Source organism: Heteronotia binoei, chromosome 15, assembly GCF_032191835.1.
Source record: "Heteronotia binoei isolate CCM8104 ecotype False Entrance Well chromosome 15, APGP_CSIRO_Hbin_v1, whole genome shotgun sequence".
NCBI classification, from domain to species: Eukaryota; Metazoa; Chordata; class Lepidosauria; order Squamata; family Gekkonidae; genus Heteronotia; species Heteronotia binoei.
In genome coordinates this window covers 57,269,079-57,283,806 of record NC_083237.1, presented here as the reverse complement: position 1 = coordinate 57,283,806, position 14,728 = coordinate 57,269,079, and the positions used below count along the sequence as shown (strand labels likewise).

Here is a 14,728-nt window from a genome sequence, read left to right as displayed (position 1 = left end):
TCTTAAAGGGCAGGAGATGTTAGCACCAGAATAGCCCTATAGATAGTTTCAGTGACTGAAGCAAGGGAACCAAATCCTCTTTCCCCAAAGGATGATAGATGACGTCAGGGACACTAGCCAGTGTGACCTTGATATCCCATTTCTTCATTTGGATGAGCTTTGAACAGATCCCGCACGCTCGGTACTCAATCTTCCAAGGAGGGAACTCGTATAGGGGTTACAATCCACCCGTGATTGAGTCTCAAATCCATTGGACCTCGCTGGGTTTTGTTTTTTGCCATCCTCTCACTTCCAATGTCGACTGCGGGGTGACATGATAGAGGTTTACAAGATAATGCATGGGATGGAGAAAGTAGAGAAAGAAGTACTTTTCTCCCTTTCTCACAATACAAGAACTCGTGGGCATTTGATGAAATTGCTGAGCAGGCAGGTTAAAACGGATTAAAGGAAGTACTTCTTCACCCAAAGGGTGATTAACATGTGGAATTCACTGCCACAGGAGGTGGTGGTGGCCACAAGCATGGCCACCTTCAAGAGGGGTTTAGATAAAAATATGGAGCACAGGTCCATCAGTGTCTATTAGCCACAGTGTATGTGTGTATATAAAATTTTTTGCCACTGTGTGACACAGAGTGTTGGACTTGATGGGCCGTTGGCCTGATCCAACATGGCTTCTCTTATGTTCTTATGTCCCCCCCCCCCCAATCCTCCCTCCCACAGAATAACAGTTCGGATCAGCGGGTGTCTCTTGACATTGACCTGTGGGACAAGTTCAGCGAACTGTCCACGAAGTGTATCATCAAGACGGTTGAATTTGCCAAGCAGCTGCCAGGTTTTACCACGCTCACCATCGCTGACCAGATCACGCTCCTCAAAGCAGCTTGCCTCGACATCCTGGTGAGTAAAGATGGCTTCCCCCCCCCCCCCCCAGGGGTCTCAAACATGCGGCCTGGAGGCTGAATCAGGCCCTCAGAGGGCTCCTATTAGGCCCCTGAGCAACTGGCTGTCATCTGCTTCTTTCTCCTTCTCTCTTGCTTCTTTCTGCATCTCAGCTTGCTTTGCCAGGCTTGCTCTATTGCACAGGAGCTACAGAGCAAAGCCTCTATTTTCTCCATTGGCTGAGGCTCCTCCCTTGGGAAGGAAGGCAGGGGGAATAGTTTGCTTTGCCAGGCTCTCTCAATCACACAGGAGAGCTACTGAGCCAAACCTCTCTTCCTTCTATTGGCTGAGGCTCCTCCCCCTCCTGGTCCCCTGGGAAGGAAGGAAAGAGCCAGAGTTTCCTTTGCCCAGTTCCCTGGATTGCACAAAAGAGCTACAAAGGAAGCACCTTTAAGACCAACGAGTGCTAATGTTTTAAGCATGTTTTATTTTAAGCTTTTAAAAAATCTTTTGTGTTTTTCTTTGTCCTTCATAAAGTTGATATCTCCACTACCTGGCATTGCATGGCCCGCCTCGACAAGTTCTCATTTATGTCAGATCCAGCCCTCATAACAAAGGAGTTCGAAACCCCTTCATTAACCTCTTGTGGGGCACCCCTCACCCCACCTCTGCAACCTTTGTGTTTCAGCAAAAACAAGGTATAGGGCAAAATGGGAGGAAAAGTGACGTATGCTCTCTCATTTCTAGATCCTGCGGATATGCACGCGCTACACCCCGGAGCAGGACACCATGACCTTCTCGGACGGCCTGACGCTTAACCGCACTCAGATGCACAACGCAGGCTTTGGGCCCCTCACGGACCTGGTCTTCGCCTTTGCCAACCAGCTGCTGCCGCTGGAAATGGATGATGCGGAGACGGGCCTTCTCAGCGCTATCTGCCTCATATGCGGAGGTGAGTGCTCTCACTAAGAGACGGTCCATCCCCAGTTCGGGGATGACTGGAGCAAATGAACCAAATCCTCTTTCCCCATAGGATGGCAGGTGACGTCAAGGGCACTAGCCAATGTGACCTTGAAATCGCATTTCTTCATCGGTATGAGCTTTGAACAGATCCTGCACACTCAGTACTTGGATCTTCCAAGGAGGGAACTCTTAGAGGGGTCCTAGAAACATATCCTCTGATCTCATAGTCCTGTTGTGAAATGCATGTAGCCATAGCGCTGTACTGTGGAAACTCGGGGCTTGGTTCTGTGTGTCTCTGTGTGAATGAAAATGATCAACAGCTTTCCTTTGGACCTATATTTATTAATTTATTAAATTGAGCTTTTAAACCACTCTCCCCTGTGGAACAGGGTTCAGGGCGGTGTACATCAGTGACAAAAAAACATATTCATATAATTTAATTCTGCAATTAAAAGTGGATAAAATCTCAGCTGAAACAATAAAATGCGGTAAATTATCCTAATAAGATGACGCTGAACTACTGAAACAGGCCACTGTCGGGTTAGAACGGATAAAAGGAAGTACTTCTTCACCCAAAGGGTGATTAACACATGGAATTCACTGCCACAGGAGGTGGTGACGGCTGCAAGCATAGCCAGCTTCAAGAGGGGATTGGATCAGCATATGGAGCAGAGGCCCATCAGTGGCTATTAGCCACAGCGTATTGTTGGAACTCTCTGTCTGGGGCAGTGATGCTCTGTATTCTTGGTGCTTGGAGGGGCAACAGTGGGAGGGCTTCTAGTGTCCCGGCCCCACTGGTGGACCTCCTGATGGCACCTGGGGTTTTTCGGCCACTGTGTGACACAGAGTGTTGGACTGGATGGGCCATTGGCCTGATCCAACATGACTTCTCTTATGTTCCTATGCCTTGCAGGGGAGAGGGAAAGAGACAGGAGTGCCAGACTGTGGAAGTCATCGCTGCTCTCAACCAAACACTTGGCGGAACATCTCACCTTACAAGCCCTGAGGAACTGTGTTCAGTCCCACAGGGCATGGCAGTTGTTCAGCAGAGAGTTTCCTCAGGTTGAGGTCAGGGCCCAAAATATCCTTGTTCTAGTCAAGGACATCCGGTTGTCTTTTGGGCCGTGGACCGCCAATAAGTTTTAATCTACCAGACACATTTTTAAATCTCCCTTTGCCAATAAGCTTTCATCTACCTTCTAAGTCTTTATCTACCTTCAGGTGGCTGCCGACCCTTAAGGGCTAAGGAAAGGAGTAGCTCAGAGTCAAAGCTGTGTTGGCTGCTTCCCTTGAGGAGCCAGATTAACAATTAGGCCATGTAGGCACCTGCCTAGGGGCCCCCATGCCTTTAGGAGCCCTGGGCCAGCTTCCCCCCTGCTTGCAGCCTTTCCAGCTTGCAGCCTTCCCCCCTGCTTGCAGCCTTCCCAGCTTGCACACACAACCAGCAACAAAGCTGCTCTTTGTCCAACTTGCCTGGTGAGGCCGCTGCTGGCGTTGTCGCCAAGTTTGCCTCTCCCTTGCAGCTTTGTCAAAGGGGCTTTTAAGAAGGTGCCTGCAGGGTGGTGGGGCGGGCACTCCGAGATAATTTGTGAGGGGGCCACCGAGATTTCGACTGCCTAGAGGCCTCCACAGGGTTTAAGCCGGCACTGTTCCCTTGGCTTTAAAATAGCAGCGCTTGAATGCAGGAGAGTGCTCAGGTGACGGCTGTCACATGACATAGTCCAACATGGTGCCTGGGCTCCATGAGAATCCCCCTGTGAGACCCACGAATAAGCAAGTCACAGTCAGTCCTGAAATAATTCCACACGTTATCACCAGTGGTGAGCCTTTGTGTGTTTTTGGTTTAGCACCTGGGGCCTGTTGGTGAGAATTCTTCCACAACAGTCGGTAGGCGACAAAAATATTGTTGAGCTTTTTAAAAAAGTGCACAATACCCCTTACAGTTATCACCGGTGTTCCCTCTAAACTGAGCTAGTATGAGCTAGCGCACAGATTTTTAGTCTCTGGCTCACACATTTTTGTCTTAGCTCAGGAGCGATGGCTGCAGAGGAAACTAATTTATGCAGCAGCTCACCATTTTAATGCTAGTAGCTCATGGAGTAGCATTTTTGCTCACAAGACTCCATGGCTTAGAGGGAACTTTGGTTATCACCAGGGTTTTTTTCCGTCGAGGAACGCAACGGAATGGAGTTCTGGAATCTCTTTGTGGAAACCAAAATCTCAAAAAATGTTTAAAAGTTCATGAAGGGCACCTGTGTGTTTCTCCTTCATTTCCCTCTTGAGAGTTCCGGCACCTCTTTTTTCCAGAAAAAAGCCCCGACTATTACCAGTGTTTCCTCTAAGCTGTGGGGTCTCGTGAGCAAAAATTCTACTCTGTGAGCTACTGACATTAAAGTTGTGATCTCCTGTATCAATTAGTTTGCTCTGGGGCTATTTTTCCTGAGCCAAGACAAAAATGTGTGAGCCAGAGGCTAAAACACTGTGAGCTGGCTCACACTAACTCAGCTTAGAGGGAACACTGGTTATCGCCACACTGTGAACTAGAAACTTGTCTAAATTGGGCCTACATTGCATCGGGATGGTAAGCTAGTTATTTGGGCTTCTGCCTGTACAAGCTGCAGGTAGTTTGCTGGGGGGAAGGCCCCTCTCTCCCTCCACCCAGAAAATCAAATGTCAGGGAAGACAATTTTCCATGCATTTTATACCGAGAAGCAGGGGTGGAATTCTAGCAGGAGCTCCTTGGCCTATTAGGCCACACACTCCTGATGTAGCCAATCCTCCAAAAGCTTACAAGGTTCTTTTTGGTAAGCTCTTAGAAGATTGGCTACATCAGGGTGTGTGTGGCCTAATAGGCAAAGGAGCTCCTGCTAGAATTCCACCCCTGCTGAGAAGTACCCCAAGAAGAGCAGGTCCGAAGTCAAGACAGGGGCTCCCAGCCTCAGCAAGAAACAGGCAACAGATAAGCCAAGCTGTTGTTAAATTCTTGACAGCATGAGGATTTGTTGCTGAGCGAACACTCCCAGGAGTAAGCGTTTGCAGTAAATGAAGGGGTGGGGGGGGAATGCTTTCTGGAAGAGGACAGACGAGGGCCGATTTATATGCTCATTAGAGTCTGGTGATTAAGCTTTTCCTGGACAGTCCCGTTTCTGGCTGCCTATGGGGAAGCTTACGTGTTTGGATGCTCCCCCATTCTCTTCTGAAACTCCCTGCGCATGCATGCCAAACAGGTCAAGGAGAAGAGCTCGTCCTTGCCTCCCAGGGAGTTCTCTGCCTTACGCACTGTTTTCTCAAAGCGCAAAGAATGCTCGGTTTAAGAACATAAGAGAAGCCATGTTGGATCAGCCCAGTGGCCCATCCAGTCTAACATTCTGTATCGCACAGTGGCCAAAAAACCAGGCGCCATCAGGAGGTCCATCAGTGGGGCCAGGGCACTAGAAGCCCTCCCACTGTTGTCCCCCTCCCAAGCACCCAGAATACAGAGCATCACTGACCCAGACAGTGAGTTCCGCCAATACCCTGTGGCTAATAGCCACTGACAGACCTCTGGCTGCAGAATCCACTCTTGCTCCGCTTGCAAAGGTGAAAAGGGGGAAACTCGTGCAGAGAGAGAACGCGAGATGTGCAGCGGCCCATTCACAAGTGCACACACCCCTCTTAGAGCTGAGCTGGTTTTTGTGGGGGTTTTGTGGAGGGGTGCCTTGATAAATGCACCCTCCCCACACACACACACCTTCTGGCCTACGCCTGAAGTGGAGCGGTCCAGGAAAAAAACCTACAGCTTGATTTTGCTGGAGTTCAAGTACTGGACTTTTTGAGCTGACGACACACTTTAAAAAACAAAAACCCAGCAACTTGGTGGGAAAGGGTTAGAGATGTTTAGCCTCAGGACTTTTTGTATAGAAAATGCCCAGCATGAACTCATTTGCATATTAGGCCACACACCCCGACATCACCATTGTTTCACACAGGGCTTTTTCTGCAGGAGAAGCCTAGCAGGAACTCATTTGCATATTAGGCCACACCCCCTGACACCAAACCAGCCGGAACTGTGATCCTGTGCATTCCTGCTAAAAAAAACCCCCACAACACCCCTGTTTAGCCTGCCCCAGCCTAGCCGTTGCAGACTGGGAATGTTCTGTTTTAAAACATGCAAAATAACAGAAATGCAAAGCTATTCTAAATATGCCGTTCGTTCCCACATACCTGCCCTAATTCTAAAAGCTGCAAACCAGCTCGGCCGCTCTGGCTGGGGAAGGGGAGGAAGCCTTGACTTCGGCTTCTTCCAAGTCAGCTAGCCCTGGGAATTGTAACTTGGAGAAGGAGAGAGCTGAGAATTCCTGGGCTGCACAGCAATCCTTGCTCCTGGGGAGGTGGGAGTCGCACCGCTTAGCTTAGCACACCGCGCTTGGAGCTGCAGCGAGGAATTGCCCTACATACTTCCATGCCTTTCCTCTGCAGCACCCGGAGCTTACAGACATTTGTGTGCGTGTGTGTCCTCATTAAAGCCTTGCTTATGCTTTGCCAAGGACCGGATTTTGCTGTTGCTCTGCAAACATCCACACGTACTGCCCGATGCTAGGGGAAGGAAGGAGCATGTGCCGCCGCATCCCTGCTGAACAGTGCCACCTGGTGGCAAAGCGAGGGAATGCTCCCTAGCGGAAGCCTTCCGAAAGCTTGCGGTTTTGTGTGTGGACGGATGAGAAGGCGTGTATGCACACCAGGAGAGGTTCAAGGTATTTCGTCACCCCAGGCAAGGTTTACCATCCCTTCCAGGATCTGTGCTACACGCTGGCTACAAGCCAAGTGCCCACAGGCCCAGTAACAGTTGCTCGTCCCCTGCCTTGGTGGCAAAGACTGGGAGCAAGCTAATCACCCAAAGAGTGGTTAACACATGGAATTCACTGCCACAGGAGGTGGTGGCGGCTACAAGCATAGACAGCTTCAAGAGGGGATTGGATAAACATATGAAGCAGAGATCCATCAGTGGCTATTAGCCACAGCATATAGATGGAACTCCGTCTGGGGCAGTGATGCTCTGTATTCTTGGTGCTTGGGGGGCAACAGTGGGAAGGCTTCTAGTGTCTTGGCCCCACTAGTGGACCTCCTGATGGCACCTGGTTTTTTGGCCACTGTGTGACAGAGTGTTGGACTGGATGGGCCATTGACCTGATCCAACATGGCTTCTCTCATTTTCTTACGTTTAAGCCCCTGTGCCCTTCCTTTTGCTGGCCGGAGAAGCCCCTTGGGCAGGAAACCTGGATTTCAATGTTTCCTAACTGTGGCCAATTCCACACTAGACCTTTAATCCCGGTTCAGCCCTTCCCCAAACTGATTTTCTACACTGGAATCATAGACGCCTAGAGTTGGTTTCTATGCTTCCATGATTCAAGTGCGAAATGTCAGTTTGGGGACAGGGTTGAACCAGGATTAAAGGCAGGGGTGGAATTCTAGCCGGAGCTCCTTTGCATATTAGGCCACACACCCCTGATGTAGCCAACCCTCCAAGAGCAAAAAAGAGCCTTGTAAGCTCTTGGAGGATTGGCTACATTAGGGGTGTGTGGCCTAATATGGAAAGGAGCTCCAGCTAGAATTCCACCCGATTAAAGGCCTAGTGTGGAATTTGCTTCAGTGTTGCTTGTTTACTATAGCTCTAAGAACACCTAGATTTAAAATTGGATGGAGTCTTTATGAAATCTTGGAGTCAGCAACGTTGGATTGCTAAATCTAATGTTCTTACAATGTTGTAAAATGCTGTTCAGTACACTCCTTTTTTTTACATTAATGCCAACGTGTTCACACTAGAAGCAGAACAGGCCAAAAGTAAACGCTCTGGTTTAACCAGCCGCTTGCAGGATTTTATTTATTTAGTATATTTATATCCCGCCCTCCCCTATCGGGCTCAGAGCGGCTAACAACAGCTAAAATACGTAATGTTAAAAACAGAATATAATAAAATCATTAAAAATCATTTCATACACGTATAATACATTTACAGTTACAGTCCTGAAATCCAAGATGGCGTCAGTATTATTAGTTCGTATTTAGCGCTGCATACAATAATGTTGTTAAATATTGTTAGGCGCTTTATGTTTATACTGGGGTGGGTTTAGATGTCCATGCTGTGGAGTAGTCGTCGCTTCCCCGTTAGTTATTAAAGACCAGTTTAAACAATTCAGCTTTACAGGCCCTGCGGAATTGTGGCAAGGCCCTGATATTTTTGGGGAGAGCGTTCCACAGTGAAGGGGCTGCTACTGAAAAGGCTCTAGCTCTGGCGTAAGCCAGCCTAGCGTCTTTTAGACTGGGGATCACAAGAAGATTTTGGGAACTTGATCTTAGTGCTCTCTGGGACTCATATGGGGAAAGGCGGTCCTGGAGGTAAGCAGGTCCCTGGCCATATAGGGCTTGAGAGCCAGTTTGGTATAGTGGTTAAGTGCACAGACTCATCTTGGAGAACCGGGTTTGATTCCCCACTCCTCCACTTGCACCTACTGGAATGGCTTTGGGTCAGCCATAGTTCTCACAGAGGTTGTCCTTGAAAGGGCAGCTTCTGGGAGGCTCTCTCAGCCCCACCCACTTCACAGGGCGTCTGTTGGGGGGGAAGAAGATAAAGGAGATTGTGAGCTACTCTGAGATTCAGAATATAGGGCGGGGATATATATCCAATGTCTTATCTTCTTCTTCTTGAAGCGAACCCAGAACACTACAGGCATCCAGTGCAGCGTCACCACCTTAGTAACAAAAGAGTTAGAAGAATTAGTGGTATCCGACGTCTGTTTTGAAAAACCTCCACCAGTTGAAGCTTCCTGGGTGATTTTGGCTGCAGAATCTGATTGCTTTCCAGAGCTTTATCCTCTTACTGACTGTCTGCTTCCCCGACTGCCACTAGATCGGCAAGACCTGGAACAGCCGGACCGTGTGGACAAGCTGCAGGAGCCATTACTGGAGGCCCTGAAAATCTACGTGAGGAAGCGAAGGCCCAGCAAGCCTCACATGTTCCCCAAAATGCTAATGAAAATCACAGACCTGCGAAGCATTAGCGCAAAGGGTAAGCGGGTTGAGGTTGCAGGCTCCGAGCTGCGGTCTCTCTCTTTGTTTCCTTTTAAAATGTCGACCGTTCCAGACCTGGAACCCACAGGACACGGCCCAATGAACTTCATGGAAGTCACATAACAGGAAGAGGGAAGATGGAGTTACCTCACCAATATCTGGGCCAGTACCATGAGCAGTTGTGGACAGGAAGTTGTGGACAGGAAACGTGAATCAAACACTAAGAAGTGTAGCAAGGAACAAGCCATGGGCCGCATCTCTGGAGGAATCTCCTTTACCGTTAGGTAGCCTCGGCCTGCTCTTCCTCTCCAAATACATACTGAGACAGAGTAGGGTTGCCAGGCAACCGGTGGGAATGTTCAGGCAGGGCTATGAGGGGAGACAGTACAAACGTGATGATGTCAGTTCCAGAAAAACCCAGGAGCACGGCAGTAGCTCTAGGAATCAACAGAAACTCCATGGTTTTACCGTAGGGCTTCCAAGCAATTCCTAGAGCTACTGCTGTCACTCCCAGGTTTTCTCCAGAAGTGACCGTATCACGCTCGCTAACGCCAATGAAATTTTTTTTTTAAAACTGCTCCTGTTTTCACTTGGAGTAGCAGGAGGCCGTGGAAGTTTGGTGTGGGAGAATTCCCTGCCCCGAATAGGGTCTTCTCAGGCCTAGAGAATAAGCCTGGAGTCCTGTGTGCTTTAGAAGCGAGTCCTTCAAAAACCCAGACGATTTCTGTCTGTGAGTTAATGGCTGGAGTCCAGTGGCAACTTTAAGGCCAACCAAGTTTTATTCAGAATGCAAGCTTTCGTATGCAGGCATACTTCTTCCGGCGAGGGGACAGGGTACCGTGGGCTGAAACACATGTAGTTGGTGGGTTAAGAGTGTAAACTGATACAAAGTTAGGATCAAATGGCAAAGTAGTGTAATAGACTGGAAGACCATTTGGTCCGGATAGCAATAAAAGGTAATAAAAGTTGCCTGTTAATTGCTGTTGCTGCAAGTCTAGGTAAAACAAAAGGACACGCAGGGGTCATTTTGTAGAAAAATAGGTGGCGGAACTCATTAGCACAACTCATTAGCATATGCCGCCCCCCCCACCAGCCAAAAGCAACCTGACGCAAGAAAGGAGAGCCCTGGGCGAGCAAGGCCTGCTTGGACTGGCTAGAGATCCAGTCAGCCCAAGCAGGCCTTGCTTGCCCGGGGCTCTCCTGTCAAAAGGCCAGGAAGCCACCATCCACTCAAAATCACATAAGAAGTGGAGAAAGAGTGGTGAGGGCTTCTCCAGAGGTTCATGAGGGCTGCTGGGGGTGTGGCAAAGCCCCTGGTGGCTGGCTGGCTGGCTGCCCGCTCTCCTAATCCAGGGATTGTTATGCAGCTGCACCTACTATTCAATGGACAAGGTAGGGGTGGGGAGAAAGAGGGAGAACCCCCAGAAAGGTTCAGGAGCTGTGCTCCTGTGAGCTGTTGAATCTGAGGCCTGAGGACATGTATTTCCTAGTGGTATTCCTGTCCACCTAACCTATGTGGGTTAAGCCATTTGGAGAAGAGATGAAGAAACCTCCAGATAAAGAAAAACCCGTTGCTTTTCGTTTCCCTGCCCGGCCACCCAAGAAATGAGGGGGGGACAGAGATGTGGGGGGACATGCAAAAATACATCAATGCCCAACAGGATTTATAAAATATTTATTTATTTATTTATTTATTTATAAATAATGGTCAGATAACAGTCCAATATGATTTGAAGCAGAGTTCCTTTTTGGCTACAAATATGGCTTGTTGGACCCAGGAGCCAAACCTCTTCACGACAGCCTCCCTCATCTATTACAAAGTTAAGCGCGCTGCTAAAGCCTTTTCAAAGTACAGTTGAAACATGAGACAGGTGAACTGGCAACAGAAAACACGATGCCGTCGGGGCATGTGAACTCGGTTATTCACTGCTCCCTGTTGAGTATGTGGACACGCAGACACACACATAGTTCAAACAAATGTGCACATTCATAAAACGCAATTCGGAGAGTCACGTAGCCTCTGGTTGCGCCTTCAGGATGTTCAGGGGGCGATTTTAACCCTTCAGTCTCCTCTCACCGTCTCAAACCAGCTTTCCCATCCCTTTTGTTAGCATTTTAGAGAAAATGTGTCCTTTAAAAGCACATTTCTGCCCTTTTAAAATGCTGGTAACACATAAGGGAACCTAGTTGTCAGTAGAGGATCATGGGAGTTGAAGGGTTAACACTTCTCCCTCCTGCGTTGCACACCTCTGAGGCAAACTGAGGCTGTGTGAGCCTGCAATTTGCATTTTATGGTGAGACCGGATGATTTTTGTCTGTTGCAGCCCAGGCCACTAAAGAACCTTAAGTCATTGCCAAAGCATAGAACACCAGACAGTGTATGCCTTCGTACACTGCCTTCATACTATACCTTCAGTGTATGATGAGGAGAGGGGATTCCGAAGGTGTGGTCCGTTTACGTTCACTATTCTGAAAGCTGTCCTCCTCTCTTCTTGCAGGTGCCGAACGCGTGATCACGTTGAAGATGGAGATCCCTGGATCTATGCCACCTCTCATCCAGGAAATGTTGGAGAACTCTGAGGGCATGGACACTTTGGGGACCCCAACGGGGGCCCCCTCCCGCATAGGCAGCCTAGCCCCACCTCCCGGCAGCTGCAGCCCCAGCCTCTCTCCCAGTTCCAACAGAAGCAGTCCCGCCACACATTCACCATGACCGTTCTAGCCACCAGGACAAAGCTGTGTGACCCCCCCCCCAACCCCCGCCACACACTTTGGTCTTTTGTTCCCCGGGAAGCCCGGACAGATGTTTTGAGGATCAAGGGTAGGGGTAGGAGGAAGTAGCGGGAGTGGCCTGCTGCCTCAAGCATCTCTCCCAGCACCCTCCCCGTGTCACATGGTTGTGGTCAGGCCCGAGGGGGAGGGGCAGGCTTCGTGTACCTGTTCCATACCAGCACAGTATCTTTTGTTCGACAGTTCCAGAAAAAAAACAAAACAGGTTCTGCTTGCTATAAAGACCCAGTTTTTCCCTCACTTTGGGGGGGGGGAGGCACAGTTCACACACAAAGAGTTCTGAATTTTCTGCAAACGGACAGACACGTAGATCTGAAGGACAGATGCTCAAAACCAGGAGTGAGACTTTGAGAAGAAGAAAAAGAAAAAAACTGAACAGTTATGAAAAAACTCGCCTCCTTTGTGGCGCGCACCCCCTGCCCCCCCACTCTTCGCCCCGTTGTGAGCACACACACACACACCTCCACGAAGGGGTTGCCGCCTGCTTCATGTTGCAGTGAAAAATGAAGTGGTGTTTTCTCTGGCTGTTTGCATTTCAGATGTTTCAGGGGAAAGGTTGTAATGTTTTCTGTTTTGTTTTGTTTTTTTAAATTGCTCAATCCCGGTTTTGTCCTCGGAAGTTACCCAAAGTTCCCCCCGTCTCTCTCCCCTCCCCCGGCTCCTTTGTCCACTCACACATGCCTAAAAATGTCACCAGCAAATAAAAAGACAAAAATAAAAGTAAAATTAGTTCTTCAGGTAAAAAAAAAGAAAAGGAACGTACACAGAGCAAAGGAGGGAAGGATTCATTTAAGAGAAAGAAATATTATATATATAAATATATAAAATATATAAAGTTACATTTAAAAAAAGAGAGAGAACTTTGTAAAAGTTTGGCATTTGGAGGGTTTTTAGGAAGAGGTCGGCGAGAACATCAGAAAACAAAAGCAGCCGCACATTCTTGTACGGAGCTGACCACAATTTTCTTTTAGATAAAAACTTGGTTTTTTTAAAAAAAGAGGAATTAGGGTCTGATTTTGCCTGAGTGAGGTGTCCGAGATTGCGATCCTATGTAGAGTTCGCTGCAGTCCAAGCCTTTGATTTCACCAGGGCTTTTTTTGCAGCAGGAACTCCTTTGCATACTAGGCCACACCCCCTGACATAGCCAATCCTCCATGATCTGACAGTAGGCCCTGTACTAAGAGCCTTGTAAGCTCTTGGAGGATTGGCTACATCAGGGGGTGTGGCCTGATATGCAAAGGAACCCCTGCTAGAATTCTATCTCTGGACCCTGTACTAAGAGCCCTGTAAGCTCTTGGAGCATTGGCTGCATCAGGGGGTGGGGCCTAATATGCAAAGGAACCCCTGCTAGAATTCTATCTCTGGACCCTGTACTAAGAGCCTTGTAAGCTCTTGGAAGATTGGCTACATCAGGGGGTGTGGCCTGATATGCAAAGGAGTTCCTGCTACCCAAAAAAGCCCTCACTAACACCACAGCGGATTCTACTGTTAGAAGTCTTATATATTCTCGGTTGGGATAGGGGAGAAATGAATATATGTTTCATTCTGCTGTTAAAACCAATGTTAGTCGATGGCACGTTGGTGGGGTTTCGCTCTTCCTTCCCTTAACTGCTTGCAGTGACCACAAATCTTTGGGCCTGGTCAGTGATAACAAAGCTAAAATCTGGCAGTTCTCTACATTTCTCGGCAGTGGAGAATTTGAGCAACAGGGCAAGGCTTTTGAATTCTGTGGCGATTTAAAAGGTCTCCCACTTTTCTGTAAATTGGAAGGTTTACAGCAGGGGTGGCCAAACTTGCTTAACATAAGAGCCACATATAATAAACAACAGATGTTTGAGAGCCGGAAGGAGGGGTTGAAAGAAAACAACTTTAAATGCATTCTCCAAGTCAAGCCAGCTGGCTTGTAGATGTGATTTAAAGAGAGAAATGCCTTCTCCAAGCTGGCTGATAGGGTGGGGGGGGCGGGGCTCTGAGAGCCACACAGATATGCGTGAAAGGACCACGTGTGGCCTCAGAGCTGCATTTTGGCCACCCCTGGTTTAGAGGATTGTACATTCTTTCATGTTTTCACTTAAAAAAACAATAACGCTAAACCTTGGTTCATTTAAAAAAAAATTGGAGGAAATAATCTGGAGAGTTTTGTATTCTGTTTTGTGAGGAGAAAATGTTTTTTTTTTCCCCCTCTTCCCCCTTGATTCTTTGGCCTTTGTTCCATTTTCCTGTGTTCTGGGCAGGACAGTTGGCTTTCTTTTGTTTTTTTGAGATTGGATAGGGGGAGTAAAGGCCCAGATCCAACGTGTTGTTTTTGAGTGCTGGCAGATTTTGATCCCCCTCTTTAAACAACTCGCCTCTGCCCCATATTTGTGGGGCAGGGGGGGTGCCATTCAAGGAAGGCTTGACTAACAGTCCCAGCGTCTCACAGAATTATTTCCAAGGTTTCTGGAGATTCTGGCCAAGAAATTTCAAAAGCGCTGTGGTACTTCCAATTTATCTAAAAGCCTTGTTTTTCATGACTTTTTTTTAGAAAAGAAAAAGAAAAATTGTGACCAGCCACAAAAACTCTTATATACTGGGTTAGGGGTGGAGAGCTGTCTGAGCGCAGGTGGTTTCCCCTCTCAATTTATTATTGAATTTTTCTTTCTGTCAAGAGGTTTTTAGTGGCTTTAGAATCTGCTACGACATGAAACCTAAAACAAAATAGGAAAGGGGGGGGAGACCTTTCCCCCCCCTCTCCAGGAATCTCCTCCCTCAGTTTGACGACCCCTGTGCTCCACACGTCTCAGATATGTATATAAAGCTGTTGTTATTTCATATAAAAAGATTCTGGTGAGTTTCCATCTTCCCTTAATTGCCGCATTTGAGTGGAAGGGTTGAAGACGTGGGTGTATGCGTGTGTGCGTGCTCAAAGTTATGCTTCCGCATGCTATGGTGACGGTCAACAGCTTTAATAGCTAGAGATCCAGTTTGGGGTAGTGGTTAAGTGTGCAGACTCTTATCTGGGAGAACCGGGTTTGATTCCCCACTGCTCCACTTGCAGCTGCTGGAATGG

The 14,728-nt window shown here is 48.2% G+C and overlaps 1 protein-coding gene across 1 annotated transcript in view; it reads left to right on the top strand.

Moving 5' to 3' along the window:
- Window positions 1-14,498, top strand: part of RARA (retinoic acid receptor alpha) — a 263,977-nt gene extending 249,479 nt beyond the window's left edge. Inside the window, exons 6-10 of the mRNA XM_060256131.1 lie at window positions 721-897; window positions 1,627-1,831; window positions 8,729-8,887; window positions 11,388-12,708; window positions 13,093-14,498. Of these exons, the coding sequence (XP_060112114.1) occupies window positions 721-897; window positions 1,627-1,831; window positions 8,729-8,887; window positions 11,388-11,602 (756 nt within the window). The 3' untranslated portion in view covers window positions 11,603-12,708; window positions 13,093-14,498. The remainder of the gene's footprint in view (window positions 1-720; window positions 898-1,626; window positions 1,832-8,728; window positions 8,888-11,387; window positions 12,709-13,092) is intronic.
- Window positions 14,499-14,728: the final 230 nt, after the last annotated feature.